The following is a 15,884-nucleotide window of genomic DNA, read 5'->3' as shown; positions in this document are numbered from 1 at the left end:
ACGGCATGTGGGATCTTCCCCAACCAGGGCTCGAACCCCTGTCCCCTGCACTGGCAGGCGGATTCTTAACCACTGCACCACCAGGGAAGTCCCTGACCATCAATCTTAAAGCTTCTTCTTTAAAATCAGGCTTATTTCCCTCCATTTTCTTCTTGGACTCAGTAACTTATCCCTATTTTGGTTATCAAATGAGCCCTATATTCATCCTTAAAATACACTCAATCTAGTTTCCAATGAAAGTATTTAAGTTAAATCCCCTTAAAGAGAAGGAAAAGGGTCTCAATGATGAAAACAGAGCTCCTGTGAAGAAGGTAAAAAAATAAAAGTTACCTACAAACCTATCACACCACTGTTAGTGTTTTGACTTTTGCCCTTCTGGGTTGCCCTTTTATGTGTGTTCTTAAATGGTTTATATGAGTAAATTAAACATTCTTAATTTTTTCAGTATTTTGAAATAGTTGACTCATTTTCTCCTTAAACTGAAGTTTTCACTATTGTTTTTGTTTGTTCGTTTGTTTTTTGTTTATTTATTTTTTGGCCACGCCATGCGGCTTGTGGGATCTTAATTCCCTGACCAGGGATTGAACCCAGGACACCGCAGTTAAAGTGCCGAATCCTAACCACTGGACCGACCGCCAGGGAATTCCCTTCACTATTGTTTAAAGAAGAAACCCTCACTGTGGGGGGGGTGGAAGAGAGACACAAATGTCCCATTAAATTATAGGTTAACTCTCACACCTCATTTTGATATCCACTGAGTTTGATCCACTATTGTACACATCACAGCGTTAATAGAACAAAACTCACATTTGATTCAGTTCAACTGCTCTCTAATAGGCGTCACAAGAAGTAAAAACTTCAGTGTGGGACTCGGAGTTTTGTTTTGTTTAAATGTACTTCTGTGCTTTCAAAAACAGGAAGGAAAAAAAAGTTGAGGGAGAGAGAAAAGGGAAGCATGTAGGAGGGCAAGAAGCACCATGCCGTTTCCCCCATACTTTGCCCTATGCATCTCTTCCATTTGGCTATCCCTGACTTGGATCCTTCATAATAAACTGGTAACCATAGCAAAAGGTAGGAGAAAGAAGCGGAGAAAGGGGAGGGAGAGCCCAAAGTACTGTGTAGGACACAAGGGTGATTTTTAACCTTATTCCTAAATCATCTTTGATCCCACCAGAGTTTTTTGTTTGTTTTTTGTTTTGGGGTGTTTTTTTTTTTTCTTGGCCTCCTTTTTCAACTCGTGCTACTTGGTAGTCTACTTGGTTTATGAATGCCTTCTTCTAAATTACCTGAATGCCCTTCTAGAATAAAGTGTATGATTACAATTCGACTTGTTATTCTACCACTCATTCTTCGAAAAGTTTTATGCCAAGTGATGCCAGGCACTGAGGATAAGATAGTCTCCTGTGGCATGAGAAATACATACCTGGTCTTTGTCCCTGGTTCCTGACACAGAGCTCCTAAATGCCATAGTTTCCTGAATGATAGGAGTGACAGGAGTGTCTTTTATTCTGACGAGGCAACTCTCAGTAGGCCCCTAGATAGCTTCAGGATGAAGGTCTGGTCGTCAGAAAGACTAAGGCATGACTGGAGGTTTGGAACTTACATCCTCACTTCTCCACTTCTGGGAAGAAGAGAGGGGCTGGAGACTGAGTTAATCACTAATGGTCAGTGATTTAACCAATCATACATATGTACGGAAGTCTCCATGGAAACCTAAAAAGACTGGGTTCGGAGAGCTTCTGGGCGGGTGAATATGCGGCAATGTGGGGAGAATGGGAAACGGAGAGGGCATGGAAGCTCCACGCCCCTTTCCCATACCTTACCCTATGCATCTCTTCCACTTGGCTGTTCCTGAGTTGTACCCTTTATAGTAAATTATAGTAGTAGTAAGTAAGGCACTTTTCCTGAGTTCTGTGAGCCATTCTAGTGAATTACCAAGGGGAGTGGGGGCATTGTGGGACCCTCCATCCAGATTTATAGTCAGCCAGGCAAAAAGGTGAGGAGACTTGGCATCCTGCTGCACCTGGCACCTGAAATGAGGGCAGTCCTGCGAGACGGAACCCTTAACCTGTGGCGTCTGACACTAAATCCGATAGTTAGCATCAGAATTGAATTGAATTGTAGGACACCTAGTTGTTGTTGGAGGGTCAGAGAAGTGGTATTGGAGAAGACACCATGTATCTGATATCAGAAATGCTGTCAATGAAAATGACAAAGGTCCTCTCTCTCGATGTTCTCAATCAAGCCGACAAGGCTCTTACTTCACACTTAGGTTACCATTTTGCACAGAAAAGAATAAGTATTTTTAAGGCTCTTGAGAGTTTAAAACAAAGATCTATTGGATCATGTGCAGAAAAAAGATTTAAAGTTTAAAAATGTTTAAAGTTTTTTAAAAGTCACTTTGGCTGTTTGGCCATGGAGCATTGAAGTCTGGATAACTATTACACTATCTCCCACCCACTAGTAGTTAACTTCTTTTCCTCTCAGTCTTTATTCATGGGATCGCACTTATTCCTAGTCGCCAGTCTAAACAGAAACAGATTGGTGCTTTGTGACTATCTAGATGGGTGGCATGGGGTGGGAGGGAGGTCCAAGAGGGAGGGGATATAGGTATACATACAGCTGATTCACTTCATTGTACAGCAGAAACTAACACAACATTGTAAAACAATTTTACTCCAATTAAAAAAAAAGAAAGAGAGAGAAGGAAACACGGGGATGTGTGCACACAGAGGATAGGCCATGTGAGGACACAGTGAGAAGGCAGTCACCTGAAAGCCAGAGAAAGGCAAGAATCCAATCCTGTTGACACCTTGATCTTGGACTTCCAGACTCCAGAACTGTGAGAGAATAAGCTTCTCTTGTTTAAGTCAAAAAAAAAAAAAAAAGCCAGAAACAGAGATTTACCAATTATTTCTTCTTTAATCTCCCATGACTTCAAGTGAATACTGCTGAAACCAAAAACCTCTTTTTTTAATGACCTTTCCTATTTACAACCATAAGTAATCTGTTTGTGGTTGTGGACAGTTTAATGTAATTCAGACAGAAAGGACCAACTGTTTTCATTTGAAGAGTTACAGGACTCATTTGCAGATTATGAAATTGAAAGAGCAATTTCACAACTTGGCACTAACACAGAATCTTAAAATTAGTGCTCAGGCCCCTCTAAAGATGATTTTAAAGCTTGAGAACACACAACAGTAGCCCTCCATGGCCACCCCTCCATAGGCTGGTTGTGCCTATAGGCTGTTTTTCCCATTTACAGCTGGTGAGATGCTTTAATTGGCTGATGTACGACTGACTCCTCTACACGGTGGTGGCCATGGGTACAGGAAAGCACACCAAAGGCAGCATGGGGTGGGGGTGGGGGGACCTTAAGGACACCGGGTGTCCTGTGGCCAGAGAGCAAAAGGGAGGAAAGTGAAGGATAACCTCAAGGCTAAGCCCACATGACCTAAGTCATATTAAATTTCACAAAGAAAGCAAAGCGATGATTCGAGAGGCAAAAAAAATCGGTTTTAGACACCTTAAATTCAATGGGTATTCAAGTGAATGTTTGCTTCCAAGTAGAAAACAAAAACAGTAGGAACAAATGGAACTTCTAAGAGAGGAAAAACAAAGGGTGCACAGATTTGTTCACATTTAAGAATGGAGAAGCACATGTTGGGGAATAATACACAAGAGTAACCATGACTAAAACCTGCAGGGAAAGGAACTGAGGGCATAAATGCTGCAAAGAAAACGAACAACCGGGACTTCCCTGGTGGTCCAGACTCTGTGCTCCCAGTGCAGGGGGCCCAGGTCCAATCCCTGGTCAGGGAACTAGATCCCGCATGCCGCAACTAAAAGATCCCGTACACAGCAACGAATATCCCGCATGCCACAACTAAGATGTGGCGCAGCCAATTAATTAACTGATTAATTAATATTTTTAAAAAAGAAAGAAAATGAACAACCAAGGAAATAGCAACACACGTGGTCCCAGGAGGAGCACGATCACACTGTGATCTCTAAATACCATTTCCCAAGAAAGCAGGCTTTTTGAAGAAAGGGCCGATTCCACCCCTTGAAACAGGAAATGTACATGACAAACCTGGAATTTCTTAAACCAACCATCAGGGAAGCTATCAACTATTGAGGAAGCACCAAAAGCACAGGCGTCTCAGGAGAGGATAATTTCAGTATCAATAAGAATGATTCCAGGCACTGCATTGGTGGCGCCGTGGTTAAGAATCTGCCTGCCCAATGCAGGGGACACGGTTTTGAGCCCTGATCCGGGAAGATCCCACATGCCACACAGCAACTAAGCCCGTGCGCCACAACTACTGAGCCTGTGCTCTAGAGCCTGCGCGCCACAACTACTGAGCCCACGTGACACAACTACTGAAGCCCGTGAGCCTAGAGCCCATGCTCCGCAACAAGAGAAGCCCCCGCAATGAGAAGCCCACACACTGCAACGAAGAGCAGCCCCACTCGCTGCAACTAGAGAAAGCCCGCATGCAACAACGAAGACCCAACGTGGCCATAAATAAATAAATAAATAATTGTAAAAAGAATGCTTCCAGTAATTCTGAAACCCAAGTATGTTTAAACTCATTAGCTCATAGTTACACAAAAACTCATTGATTGAAAAACAAAAACAACTCATTGGTTACCCTTGCAGGATGCCAAGGCACCCAATATTTATAAGGTAGTAAATAAGTGGAAAGAATCAAGTATTTTTCCTATCTCTCCTACACAAACTGTACTTCAGTAGAGTAATTCAATAGCCTGCAAGGACAAGTTCCTCTTTACAAACGCATTCTGACTAATACATGAAGAAATTGTAGAATTAGAGTATTACCATCCTGCAGCCACACGATAATGAATCTAAGCAATGATCAATGGCATTTCATAACCCAAAGACAGGCATTATGTACCTCCTGATATAAGAATACATCACCACCTATTACTTTGTCTTGTGCAAACAAACCAAGAGTGAACTTGAGTCTAATCCAAGTCCCACAAGGGTCAGAGGAACACGGTAAGTCACCACACATGGATGCAGTTTAGCAAAGTAAGAATGTGGAACATTCTGCAGAATAAACCAACTTCAACTAATACACTACACCCCCCCCCCCACCCAAAAAAAAGACGTACCTATTGATTAAATGTCTCAAAAAATATCTTATTTGGATCCTGACTCAAATAGTTTTTTTTAAAAAGATAATCAAGGAAATATGAATGATTAGATTTGATATGTGAGAGTTACTATTCATTTAATACATTTATTTTTTAAAGAGACTGTTACGGGTTGAACTGTGTCTTCCCCAAAATTCACAGAACGGAGTCTTAATTCCTAGTACCACAGCTCGACTGTATTTGGAGACAGGGTCTTTACAGAGGTAGTCAAGGTCATTAGGGTGGTCCCTAATCCAGTAGAGCTGGTGTCTTTATAAAAAAGAGAAATTTGGACACAGACACACACAGCAACAACACCACGTGAAGGGTGGATTTACACTGTCGCAAACCAAGGAACTACCCAGAGAGAGGCCTCAAACAAATCCTTCTCTCACAGCCCTCAGCAGGAACCAAATGTGCTGACATCTTGATATCAGACTTCTAGCCTCCACAACTATGAGATTAAAAGTTTGTTGTTTAAGCCACCCAGTTTGTGGTGTTTTGTTCAGCAGCCCTAGCAAACTAATTTGGAGACATTTAACTTTTAGGGATGCATTCAGTATTCACTGAATTAAGTGACGTGATGTCTAGGATGTACTTTATGTACAGTAGTCTGGGAAAGGATGAAGAGGTTAGAGTTATTAAAAAGAAAAGAGACTGGCTATATATTGATAATGGTTGAAACTGAGTGTCATTATATTAGCCTTTCTTTTTGTTTATGTCTGATATTTTTCATAATAAAAAGTTTAAATAAAGGGCATACAGATCTTTGAGATGACCGTCCCAGAAGAACTATGAAGCACAGGACACAAGTCCAGGCTCTGAGTGCAAGGGCGTGGTAAACACGGGGAGACAGCAGATTAGGAGCAGAAATACGTGCCTCGTACACCCCTCACCTAGGGGTCACAGGGAAACACTGGTGCTCCCCAAACCCCTTGCACCAGCTCATCTCTCATGAAGCAAAGCCTGGCCCATCCCAGAGCAACGATGCATGAAGAACTCTACCGCCCTCGGTTCTCTAAATGGAACAGTTTACCAATAACTTCCCCAAATAATCTGTCCAAGCTCATTCATCACTCATAACCACATATTTCCTCCAGACCTAGGGAGGATCCAGTTTCTATTGGGTTCACTGTCCAGCTTTCAGGGGCATGGTGAAAGCAAATAAATGATGATAATTTTAAGAAATAGAAACTTACCTTTCAGGGGAAGTGTTCTGTTTGAGTAACCTGATTAAGAGCAGAAACTCTACCACTTTCCAGCTGCATGACCCTGGGCAAGTTACTTCACCTCTCTGACCTCAGCTGCCTCATCTGTAAAATGGGGACATGGGACTGTGGTGAAGATTAAAACAAGTTAATTCAGCACCCGGCACATTAGTGCTCAGTAAGAGTCAGCTGTTTATTGGCCAGTGCTCAGAGTCAGGCCATGGAGAAGAAAGATCACCTATCAGTGTCAACGGTCTCATACTTGTTGTATAAGTTCCTTCAAAATTACTTGACAGAGATCAACTACTTCTAACAACCGTTCATACTCAAATTCACTGAAGCCATGGTGATTTTCAAACAGTCCAACAAAACCTCTTCTTTCGGATTCCTGGACCCAATTCCAAAGTGTGGAGGGGTGGTGTTCCCACACCACCAATAAACAACTCTTAGATATTAGATGCACGTCTCACAATCCAACTCATTTCTGACACTATCTACTTGGAGATAGAATCTGATTCCACAGGTTAAGGGTTCAGTCCCGTAAGACTGCCCTCCACCCTTCAGAAGCCAAATGCAAGCCCAGGCTGTCACGTGTACTTCAGACCAAACAACTACAGACAGGAGGTTCCAACAAGCCCTCCCTGGGTCTGATTAATTTACTAGAGCAGCTCAAAGAGCTCACAGAAACATTTTACTTACTGGATCACCAGAATATAGATTAGGAACAGCCGGATGGAAGAGGTGCCTAGGGCAAGGTGTGAGGGAAGGGTGTGCAGCTTCCATGCTCTCTCGAGCGCACCATTCACTCCACACTTTACCACTTTCCCCACATGTTCACCAACTAGGAAGCTCTCTAAATCCAGTCCTTTGGGGTTTTCATGAGGCTTCATTACATAGGTATGATTGATTAATCATTCGCATTGGCAACTAATTCAACCTCCAGCACGCTCTCCCGTCCCTGGAGGTAGGGGTGGGTGACAGCACACTGTGACTCAAAGTTCTAACCCTCTAATCACCTGGTCAGTAGATCTTACCCTTAAGCGGTTTCCAAAAGTCATATCATTAACTTAACGAAAGACACCTTCATCATTCTCACCGCTTACGAAATTCCAAGGGTTTTAAGGAGCTCTGGGTCAGAAACGGACCAAGAGCAAATATATATTTTTATTATAAACTGCAATATCACACCTGCACCCAAGGGATTCCCTGGGGGCCAAAGAGGGAACCAGCAGGCAAGGTTCTATGCCACCTTTGAATAACTCTAACTTTATCTATATTCACATACCAGGTTTCTGCCATACCATCTCCTCCGAAGAAAAGAGAGAACTTTGACAATCACCAACCCAGAACAGTGTTTTTCTGCTACTACATTACGACTCCAAGATGTCTGCTGCAAAAGGCAACCTTTAAGGGACTTCCCTGGTGGCGCAGTGGTTGAGAGTCCGCCTGCCGATGCAGGGGACACGGGTTCGTGCCCCGGTCCGGAAAGATCCCACATGCCGTGGAGCGGCTGGGCCCGTGAGCCATGGCCGCTGAGCCTGCGCGTCCGGAGCCTGTGCTCCGCAACGGGAGAGGCCACAGCAGTGAGAAGCCCGCGTACCGCAAAAAAAAAAAAAAAAAAAAAGAATCCGCCTGCCAATGCAGGGGACACGGGTTCGAGCCCCGGTCCGAGAAGATCCCACGGACCGCGGGGCAACTAAGCCCATGTGCCACAACTACTGAGTCCGCGTGCCTAGAGCCCATGCTCTGCAACAAGAGAAGCCACCGAAACGAGAAGCCCGTGCACGACAACAAAGAGTAGCCCCTGCTCGCCGCAACTAGAGAAAGCCTGCGCTCAGCAGCGAAGACCCAGTGCAGCCAAAAATAAATTTAAAAAATTAAAAATTAAGTTTTAAAAAAATAAGTACCAGCCTCATCTCACAAGGTGTCCTATTACAGTGTATTTTTCATTACAGTCTGAAACACAGGCATCTCTCTAAAGCTTTAGCTCTTCTGCCAGAGAGTGGATGTAACTCGCTTGAATGTAATTTACAGGGAAGTTCAGCCTCATCCCACTACATCTTACCACTCATGCCACATTCCCCACCCCCAAACTTCAGAGAAAAAACTTCTTTTCATCATGAAAGAAGCCAAGGCTTTCTAACATTCCTTATACCCTAGAAGTCAACTTTCTCCAAACTGGTTACTAGGGGGTGGGTTCAAACTAACAAGCCAAAGTGTTTCAATAAAGAAAGTGTTCTGTTAGGGCAATCCTATGGCCCAACAGAAAAAGCCTTTTAAGGTTTCCTACAAGATCTACTTACTTCCAAAAATTGCCTCAAGCTTACACAGAACAACCAAAAAGAACTTCGAAAGAGAAATCATTAAGATAACTCTGCTGAGGAAAAAAAGCAAAGAATATTTTACATCGCAATGTTCGACTTGTAGTTTTGGGCTTTCATCTTCAGCATACTGGTTACTTGCTCTCCATATCAAGAACCAGAGACCAACCCCCTGGTATGTCAGAAGCCTGGATGCAATTCGAGGATGCTTTAGTTATGAAGAGCCCCCCTTTGCTGCCCTATGTTTAGGCCAGGAGACAGCTTCCACTTCCTTTACTCAATCACACCAGACAACACATGTGGCAGAAAAATGGATCTTACAGTGTGGAAACCTCTTCAGAGTTCCTTCCCAAGATATTCATCTTCTCACCTCAATTAAGTCCAGGAAAAATCTGATATCCAAGCCTTGAGGTGAAGCCAACAGACATTCTGCATTTTCCAGCAAGTTGTAATTTTAAATTATGAATTCCCCATAAGTATTTGTCAGATCATATATTCAAAACTTTGCCTCAGAAAATACAGTCACTCCAGGCATGGGCAGTCAGGGCCTTATGATGCAAACCACTAACTCAGTAGCTCAGTCTGTTTTGCCAGACACTAACCTCTGTGGAAGCATCATTCTACTTTCATTCAATACCTGACCCCCAAATGAGAAACTAACTTGCCCTTTACTCTAGACCCTTCATTTACATAATTAATGGGTGTTACATTTCCCTTCCGGGAGGGTATTCCCTTTTAACATTTTATGAGTACTAATAACTTTGATTGGAGAGTAGTATTAAGATGATAAGATGAGGAAAAACTCTGAGAAGTCCTTTCCTAAGGCCTTGGCAATTTATTTTTTAAATGAAGAAAGATACCCCTTAAATTCAGAAAATGGGGCCAATTTAAGACACTGAGTAAGGCAAAAGAAAAAGGATTCTTCTCAAAGGTGTTTAAAGTCAAGTGTTCTGGGGCTCTATCCCTTCTTCACCTCTTTGGTGTTTGCCCAAGGTGTTCCCTCAAACCCTTATCACACACGTTTACATCCCTTAGGGCATCTGAGGATGCAGATCTGTCCAACATTAGGACTATTTGTAGAGGAGCCCTTCCAGTTCTGGTCACACCACAGATCTATTCTTCCAGTACCTCAGGCAAGAGGGTTGGAGGGGGAGTAGAAACAGTTTCTTCTATTTCCCTTCTACATTCCACCTATTTGGGGGAAAAAACAAACCTACCTAATTCTCCAGCAGCAGGTCCTTCCAAAAGTTAGTTTCCCCATATCTTTATCTGCCAAAACACTTAAGCAGTGAAACATTTAGCCAGTCCAGAACACTTGAGTGCACTTTACCATCAACCAAAACTAATGGGCTAGAAATCATTTAAGCCCCACATGACACACAAAGCGTGCATGACGTGGTATTCCAAGAACTTGAGAGGAATCCCCGTGTGTCATTCAGCAGGATCTAGTGGTAAAAAGGTAATGTAAATAAGAAATAAAAACATAAAGTATCACAGTGGTATAAAGATAATCAACAATCCAGTTACAGACCTTATAAAACGCCTCATAGCACTGTTATCTCATGGTGTTTCTGCCATGGTCCCAGATTCTGTCATTTGTTTGATGACCTCACAGAAAATGGCTTAGAAGAGCAGTGGCAGAACAGGGGAGGAACTTTCACTTCTGGGATAGGACTCTGACTGGAAATTAAGCTCTCAGTTCCAAATACACCTTCCAACTCTGTGATGCTGGGACTGGGACTCTGCCCTATTATCGCACCTTTGCCAGCCATTCCCTGGTGGTTTCTGCTGACAGAATGCACAAGAGGGGGACTGGAGAGCACGAGTGGAGATGACACGTGTTCCTTCCCATTTATCAGCATCATCCTAACAGTCATGGGTTTGGGACTCTAGCGGCTCTGGGCATTCCCTTCTTCCCCCATCCCAGGCACCGGCCACAGCCAGGGAGCATCCTTTGCTCACTCTCAGCTACTCGGAGCTCTTCCTTCAAGCTTCTAGGATCTGATAACCTCACCCTGTTCCCTTGACCCCTTTCCTCCCCACTCAGCCTCAGGGTGGGAGCTGCTATAGTCCTCACTATCTATGGATTCCGTCTTTGCTCATTCAGCCCTCTAGCATCTGTGTAATTCTCCACATTTAATTCCCGCTGGTAGAATACCTGTTTTTTTGTGTGTGCTATAGGCTGCATCTGAGTTAAGCACAAGAACTTTAAGTTGGGAGGAAATGAATGTGTTGTTCATACCATGGCTAAAATGTAGGGTGCACTTATATGTACCAAGCATTTTTTAAGGGTTTGAGCATGCATAATCCTATTAATGCCCATAGCAACCCAATCAAGTGGCTGTTATCATCCCCATGTTAGAAAGGAGGAAAATGAGGCTTAGACAATTTTAAAAACTGGTTCAGAGATCACATATCGAGTAAGCAGTGGAGCTGGGATGTAATCCCAAGTCTGACGCCAAAAGCCTCCTGCAAAAAACTCTAAGGCTTTTCTAGATACTCCATGCTGCTCCTAAGGACTGTTTACATGGTTCACAAATAACTTAGTGCAGGTGTATGCTTGCTTTTTTGTTATTCTCATAGGTCTTATTCTGTAACAGTCCCCTTCCCTTTTAATATGCCATCACTTGATTACTAAACAATGTCATTTGTCCTGTGGAATGTCCCATATTCTGGAATTGACTAGGTGTTTCTTCATGGCATCATTTCATTTGTGCCCCTACCGTCTATACTTCTTATAAACTCAAAGTCAGACTGAAATTGAATCCAGTCAAACCTCTATTTTTTTGACAAGAATTTTTCATCTATGTTGCTATGTATTTCCTATCGCGTCAAATCAGGAGGCACGTAATGTCTGATCATTACATTTTCAGTGATTCTAAGATTAATTCGTGGATTCAAAGTCTAATTTTTCCATTATAAAGGGAGTCCAGACATATAACTGCAAAATTATCACCTTCTATAAGGCTTTGGCACAAGACAACCAGCAGGCTCAGTGTGTACAGATAAAATGTTACACAAAGTGACTCCTCAAAAAGGAAATAACAGATGGTGGTCATTCAAGCCTTCAAAGAAAGGAAATATCCCAATAGTTCATCCTACTCCTAACAAGCCCTCAATAGTTTTTGTCAATTAGTATTTCAAACCATCCTTTAAACTGTAAAGGGGTCAAAGGTCAAGAGTTTCAAAGTCTAGTTCCACGCCTCTTTAAATTCAGTATCTGTTCTTACTTAATTCTTTGAACCCTGTGGGCCCGTATTTGCCCATTTGAAAATGGAGATAATGTCACCAACTTCACCTTACCTCAAAGGACTATGGGGGAGGGTAAAATGAAATTTAAAAAAAAAGTTAGATGTGGCAAATAAAGATTTATTCTCATAGATTAAAATTTTACCCAGAATGAAGAAGAATGCAATGAACTAAAATCTTGAGAAGCCACCAAAACTAGAATCAACAATGCTCAAGAAGCCACTGCAATCTAAATTTGAAGAGATACTATGAATGAATTATAAGGAAACTACCACTTGCCTATAGCTGATATGCTACTACACTAACAATTCACTTACTTAAAATTGGCTGCCACCATTTGACTCTTTCATTGAAAGCTACATTACACTAGATATAGTTCCCAAGTAGAAAATCATATTTAACACAGCCCATGTTAAAATGAAGGGATCAATTAACATGCACATGCTACTATAAATAAATAACAAGGACCTACTGTAGAGCACAGGGAATTATATTCAATATCTTGTAATAACGCATAATGGAAAAGAATCTGAAAAAGAATATATGTATATGTTGGGTTGGCCAAAAAATTCATTCAGGTTTTCCCATGAGAGGTTATGGAAAAACCAGAATGAACTTTTTGGCCAACCCAATATATATATGTGTATATATATGTATATAAAATTTGAATCACTTTGCTGTACACCTGAAACTAACACATTGTAAATCAACTATACTCCAATTAAAAAAAACACATAAATAAAAAAGGGGATTAAACCAGTAATCTTGATACCATGACACTTGATTCAGGGACTCATCCTCCAAGATACTGAATTTCCTAAACAAATGTTAAACTAAAACAAGAAAATGCACTGAGTTTAATCTAATGTCACTGTTTCTATCTACAAACGTATACATTATATAACTTGAAAAATATTCAACATAGACCAAAAAACCAAGTCCTACAAAGACTAAATTCAATAACATTGTTCTGAAAATAAATGTGCTGTAAAATATTCTGAGCATAAGTGATTTGTTACCAACTGGGACCTTGGAGAATGAGACCTCAGGCCAGCTTTCCTAAACTCACCACCAAAGAAACCTTTTAACCATTCTTTGCATTTTGATGAAGGTTCTGGTTTAGTGACTCTTCAAATGTCATTTTAGAACACTAATGTGAAACACACAAAGCTAGCTACTCTTGATTTTTATATTAAAAATACACAAAAGCTGAGCAGTTTTCCCTGCACCACCCTCTCCAAAGTAGCTTTTAAGAATTTTCAGGTCCATCATCTGGAAGAGTCAACAGACATTTCCTTTTATCTTTTCAACTACTGGGGTCTCAAATTCTCACCATGACATCATCAACATGGTTTGGAAATTGCTGACACAGGCTATTCAATTGTGCTAAAAGGTTTGTGTTTATATACAATTACTACAGTGCCACCATGTGAGCAAAAGAAAGCATAGTAACATTTTAAAATAAAGCATAAATAGCAGTATTTGCTCTTTAAAACATTGCCAAGGAGGGAACTTCATATTTAAATACAATTAGCAAAACTCATCAGAAAGATCTCAAACAAGATTCTGTGGGATGTGATTGAATGAGCAAGTTTACGCAGTTACCCCAGAACTTACTTCAACTTTAAATATCTCAAAGAGCAGATTGTTTTCAAAGATATAGTATACTCTTACAAAGCAAAGCCCAATGCAAGACACAGACCATAAAAGAGAAGAACCATGTGTGTTCTAGCACATCCATGAGTTGGAAGGAGAAAAACCTTTGGAAAAACTACCAATAGGCTTAGATACTAAAATCTTAGTTTTAAATATAGAAATTCTTACCTCCCACTGTAAATGAGGCGGGATATTTCGTATCTGAAGTTTCCGAATCCTGCAGAAGAATTAAAATGTTTTTTAAAAGAAAAAAAAAAAAAAGTAAATGCAGAAGATATTAATAGCCAACATGGATGCTTAGAAACTACTTAAAATACTTTATATTAATTACAAATTAATATATAATAAGAAAAGGCAGCCCAAGAAGGAAAAAGGAGACAAAGTTATCACAATATGCATACTGAGACCATTTGGAAATCTAGCATCATTGGATTGTTATGGCTTATTCTAAAAGCCACTAAAATTGGCAGATACATTGTTTGAAAAACATTTCATCTGATGACTATATTCTAAGTTCAAACCCTTTAGCCTCAAAGTAAGCATCCCAGAACACAAACAAAGCCTTAGTCCAGATGTTCTTAATCTGAGATCACAGCCAAGGGGTCCATGGACAGAATTCAAGGAACTTGGATAGCAGGGGTGGGGTATGGGGGAAATCACATGTTTATTTTCACTATCCCCTAACTGAAATTTAGCACCACCTTCAATTATGGATGTTGGCATCAAACAACAGTAGAATTACATGACTTGTACTTTTGACATTAAAGTAAATCAGGTATTTTCATATCACTTACGTTGTTGCAGATCTTTAAATATCATGTATAATCACTACTGTGAAAGTTAGCTGTGTTGCTAGAACTTTTCCTTATTATGTTAAGAAACACATGCTACTACAAGCTTTAACATTATTCTAACTTTATTTCAAAATAATTTCCTTTATAATCCCATGTGTTTTATTTTATGCACTTAAAAATACCTTAAGAGGTCCATACTTTTCAGGCTGCCAAAGGAGTCCATGGCACAAAAAACATTAAAAATCCCCTACCTTAGTTCAAATGCCTACACATATACCTATACATATGCTATGTATATAAAACACAATATGTATTTTATATAATAATAAAATCTATTGTAATATACATCCCTCTTCTTCTATCCCCTCCTCAATACTATCAGAGGGAGGGAGCAGAAGAAGAGAGGGAGGGTGGAAGGAAGGAAGGAAGGAACATGAATTATGTGAGATTGTACTACGGATACCACATACCAGTCACACTCTTAGAAGGAAAGGAATTTACAGTCAACTAGCTATTTTAAAAAAAGAGAGAGACTAACAATTGGGCATGACATCTCAAGTGAAATAATTTTTTAACTTCTAGAACTATAGTTAATTTCCTTTGCTGGGTCAAACGATCCACTTTTAAGTACCACAGCAAAACACCAGCTGGGACTACATTCACAGCCTACTCCTTTGTCTCTCTCCCATTCACCCCAAAGCCTTAACAACAAATAAATGCCACAGACACTGCCTATCCCTTATGGAACTCTAAAGAACATATAGATTAACAAACTCAGGTACATCCTGTTTATAATGATAAAATAGACAATGAAGGAAAAATCATTTTTACATTATTTTTATGAGACAGTGAAACAAAGCACAATCACCAAGGGCAATATATCAAAGAGATAGTGACAGAATGACAATTTAAGAAAAAATTTTCAAACACCACATAGTCTTAGAATTTACACATGTTATTCTGGGATTTGTTTCAAAAATAACTCATGTGCTAAAAAAAAACTCATGTGCTAATAAGTGTTAAAGCTGCAGGATGTGTACTGTATCTCTGCTTTTGTGTAAGTTTTATATTTACCTTAAAAAATATACCCTAATAAAAACATTCCTAAAACACAGATTTCAAATCTGCCATGTATTGCTTTAGGTAGCAGAAAAGTTACTCACACTGTGTAAATACTTACCCTGGGTAACCAAGGAAGTAAGAATTATTTACTATACATTGCAAGTACTAATAATCAAGCATCTGACACAGTAATAAATTACAGCACAATGTTAAGAAACTAAGTATTCATCTCTACTGGACTCATTTTTCTGGGTATATATATATTACCAAAAAATTTTCCCAAAAGCACACACAGAAGTGTACATAGAGAGTTATGGTCACCAAGCAGGTAATTATTCATTATTAAAACAACAAATACCTACTTCACAGGGTTCCCAAGAACTTCTTTAAATAGGATACTATTTTTTGTACATTAGAAGTAATCCATTAGCCAT

The 15,884-nt window shown here is 40.4% G+C and overlaps 1 protein-coding gene across 2 annotated transcripts in view; it reads right to left on the bottom strand.

Moving 5' to 3' along the window:
- The window catches only part of IGF2BP3 (insulin like growth factor 2 mRNA binding protein 3), a 142,000-nt gene that overhangs the window by 88,857 nt on the left and 37,259 nt on the right, over nt 1-15,884 (bottom strand). For both annotated transcript variants that reach the window (XM_029233836.1, XM_029233837.1), the window contains exon 3: nt 13,763-13,811. In XM_029233836.1, coding sequence (XP_029089669.1) covers nt 13,763-13,811 — 49 coding nt within the window. The remainder of the gene's footprint in view (nt 1-13,762; nt 13,812-15,884) is intronic.

The sequence above is a fragment of the Monodon monoceros genome, unplaced genomic scaffold (assembly GCF_005190385.1).
Source record: "Monodon monoceros isolate NGI ecotype Baffin Bay Population unplaced genomic scaffold, NGI_Narwhal_1 Super_Scaffold_2, whole genome shotgun sequence".
NCBI lineage: Eukaryota > Metazoa > Chordata > Mammalia > Artiodactyla > Monodontidae > Monodon > Monodon monoceros.
Note: the sequence above shows the minus strand (reverse complement) of the source record. Positions and strands in the feature narration are given on the sequence as shown.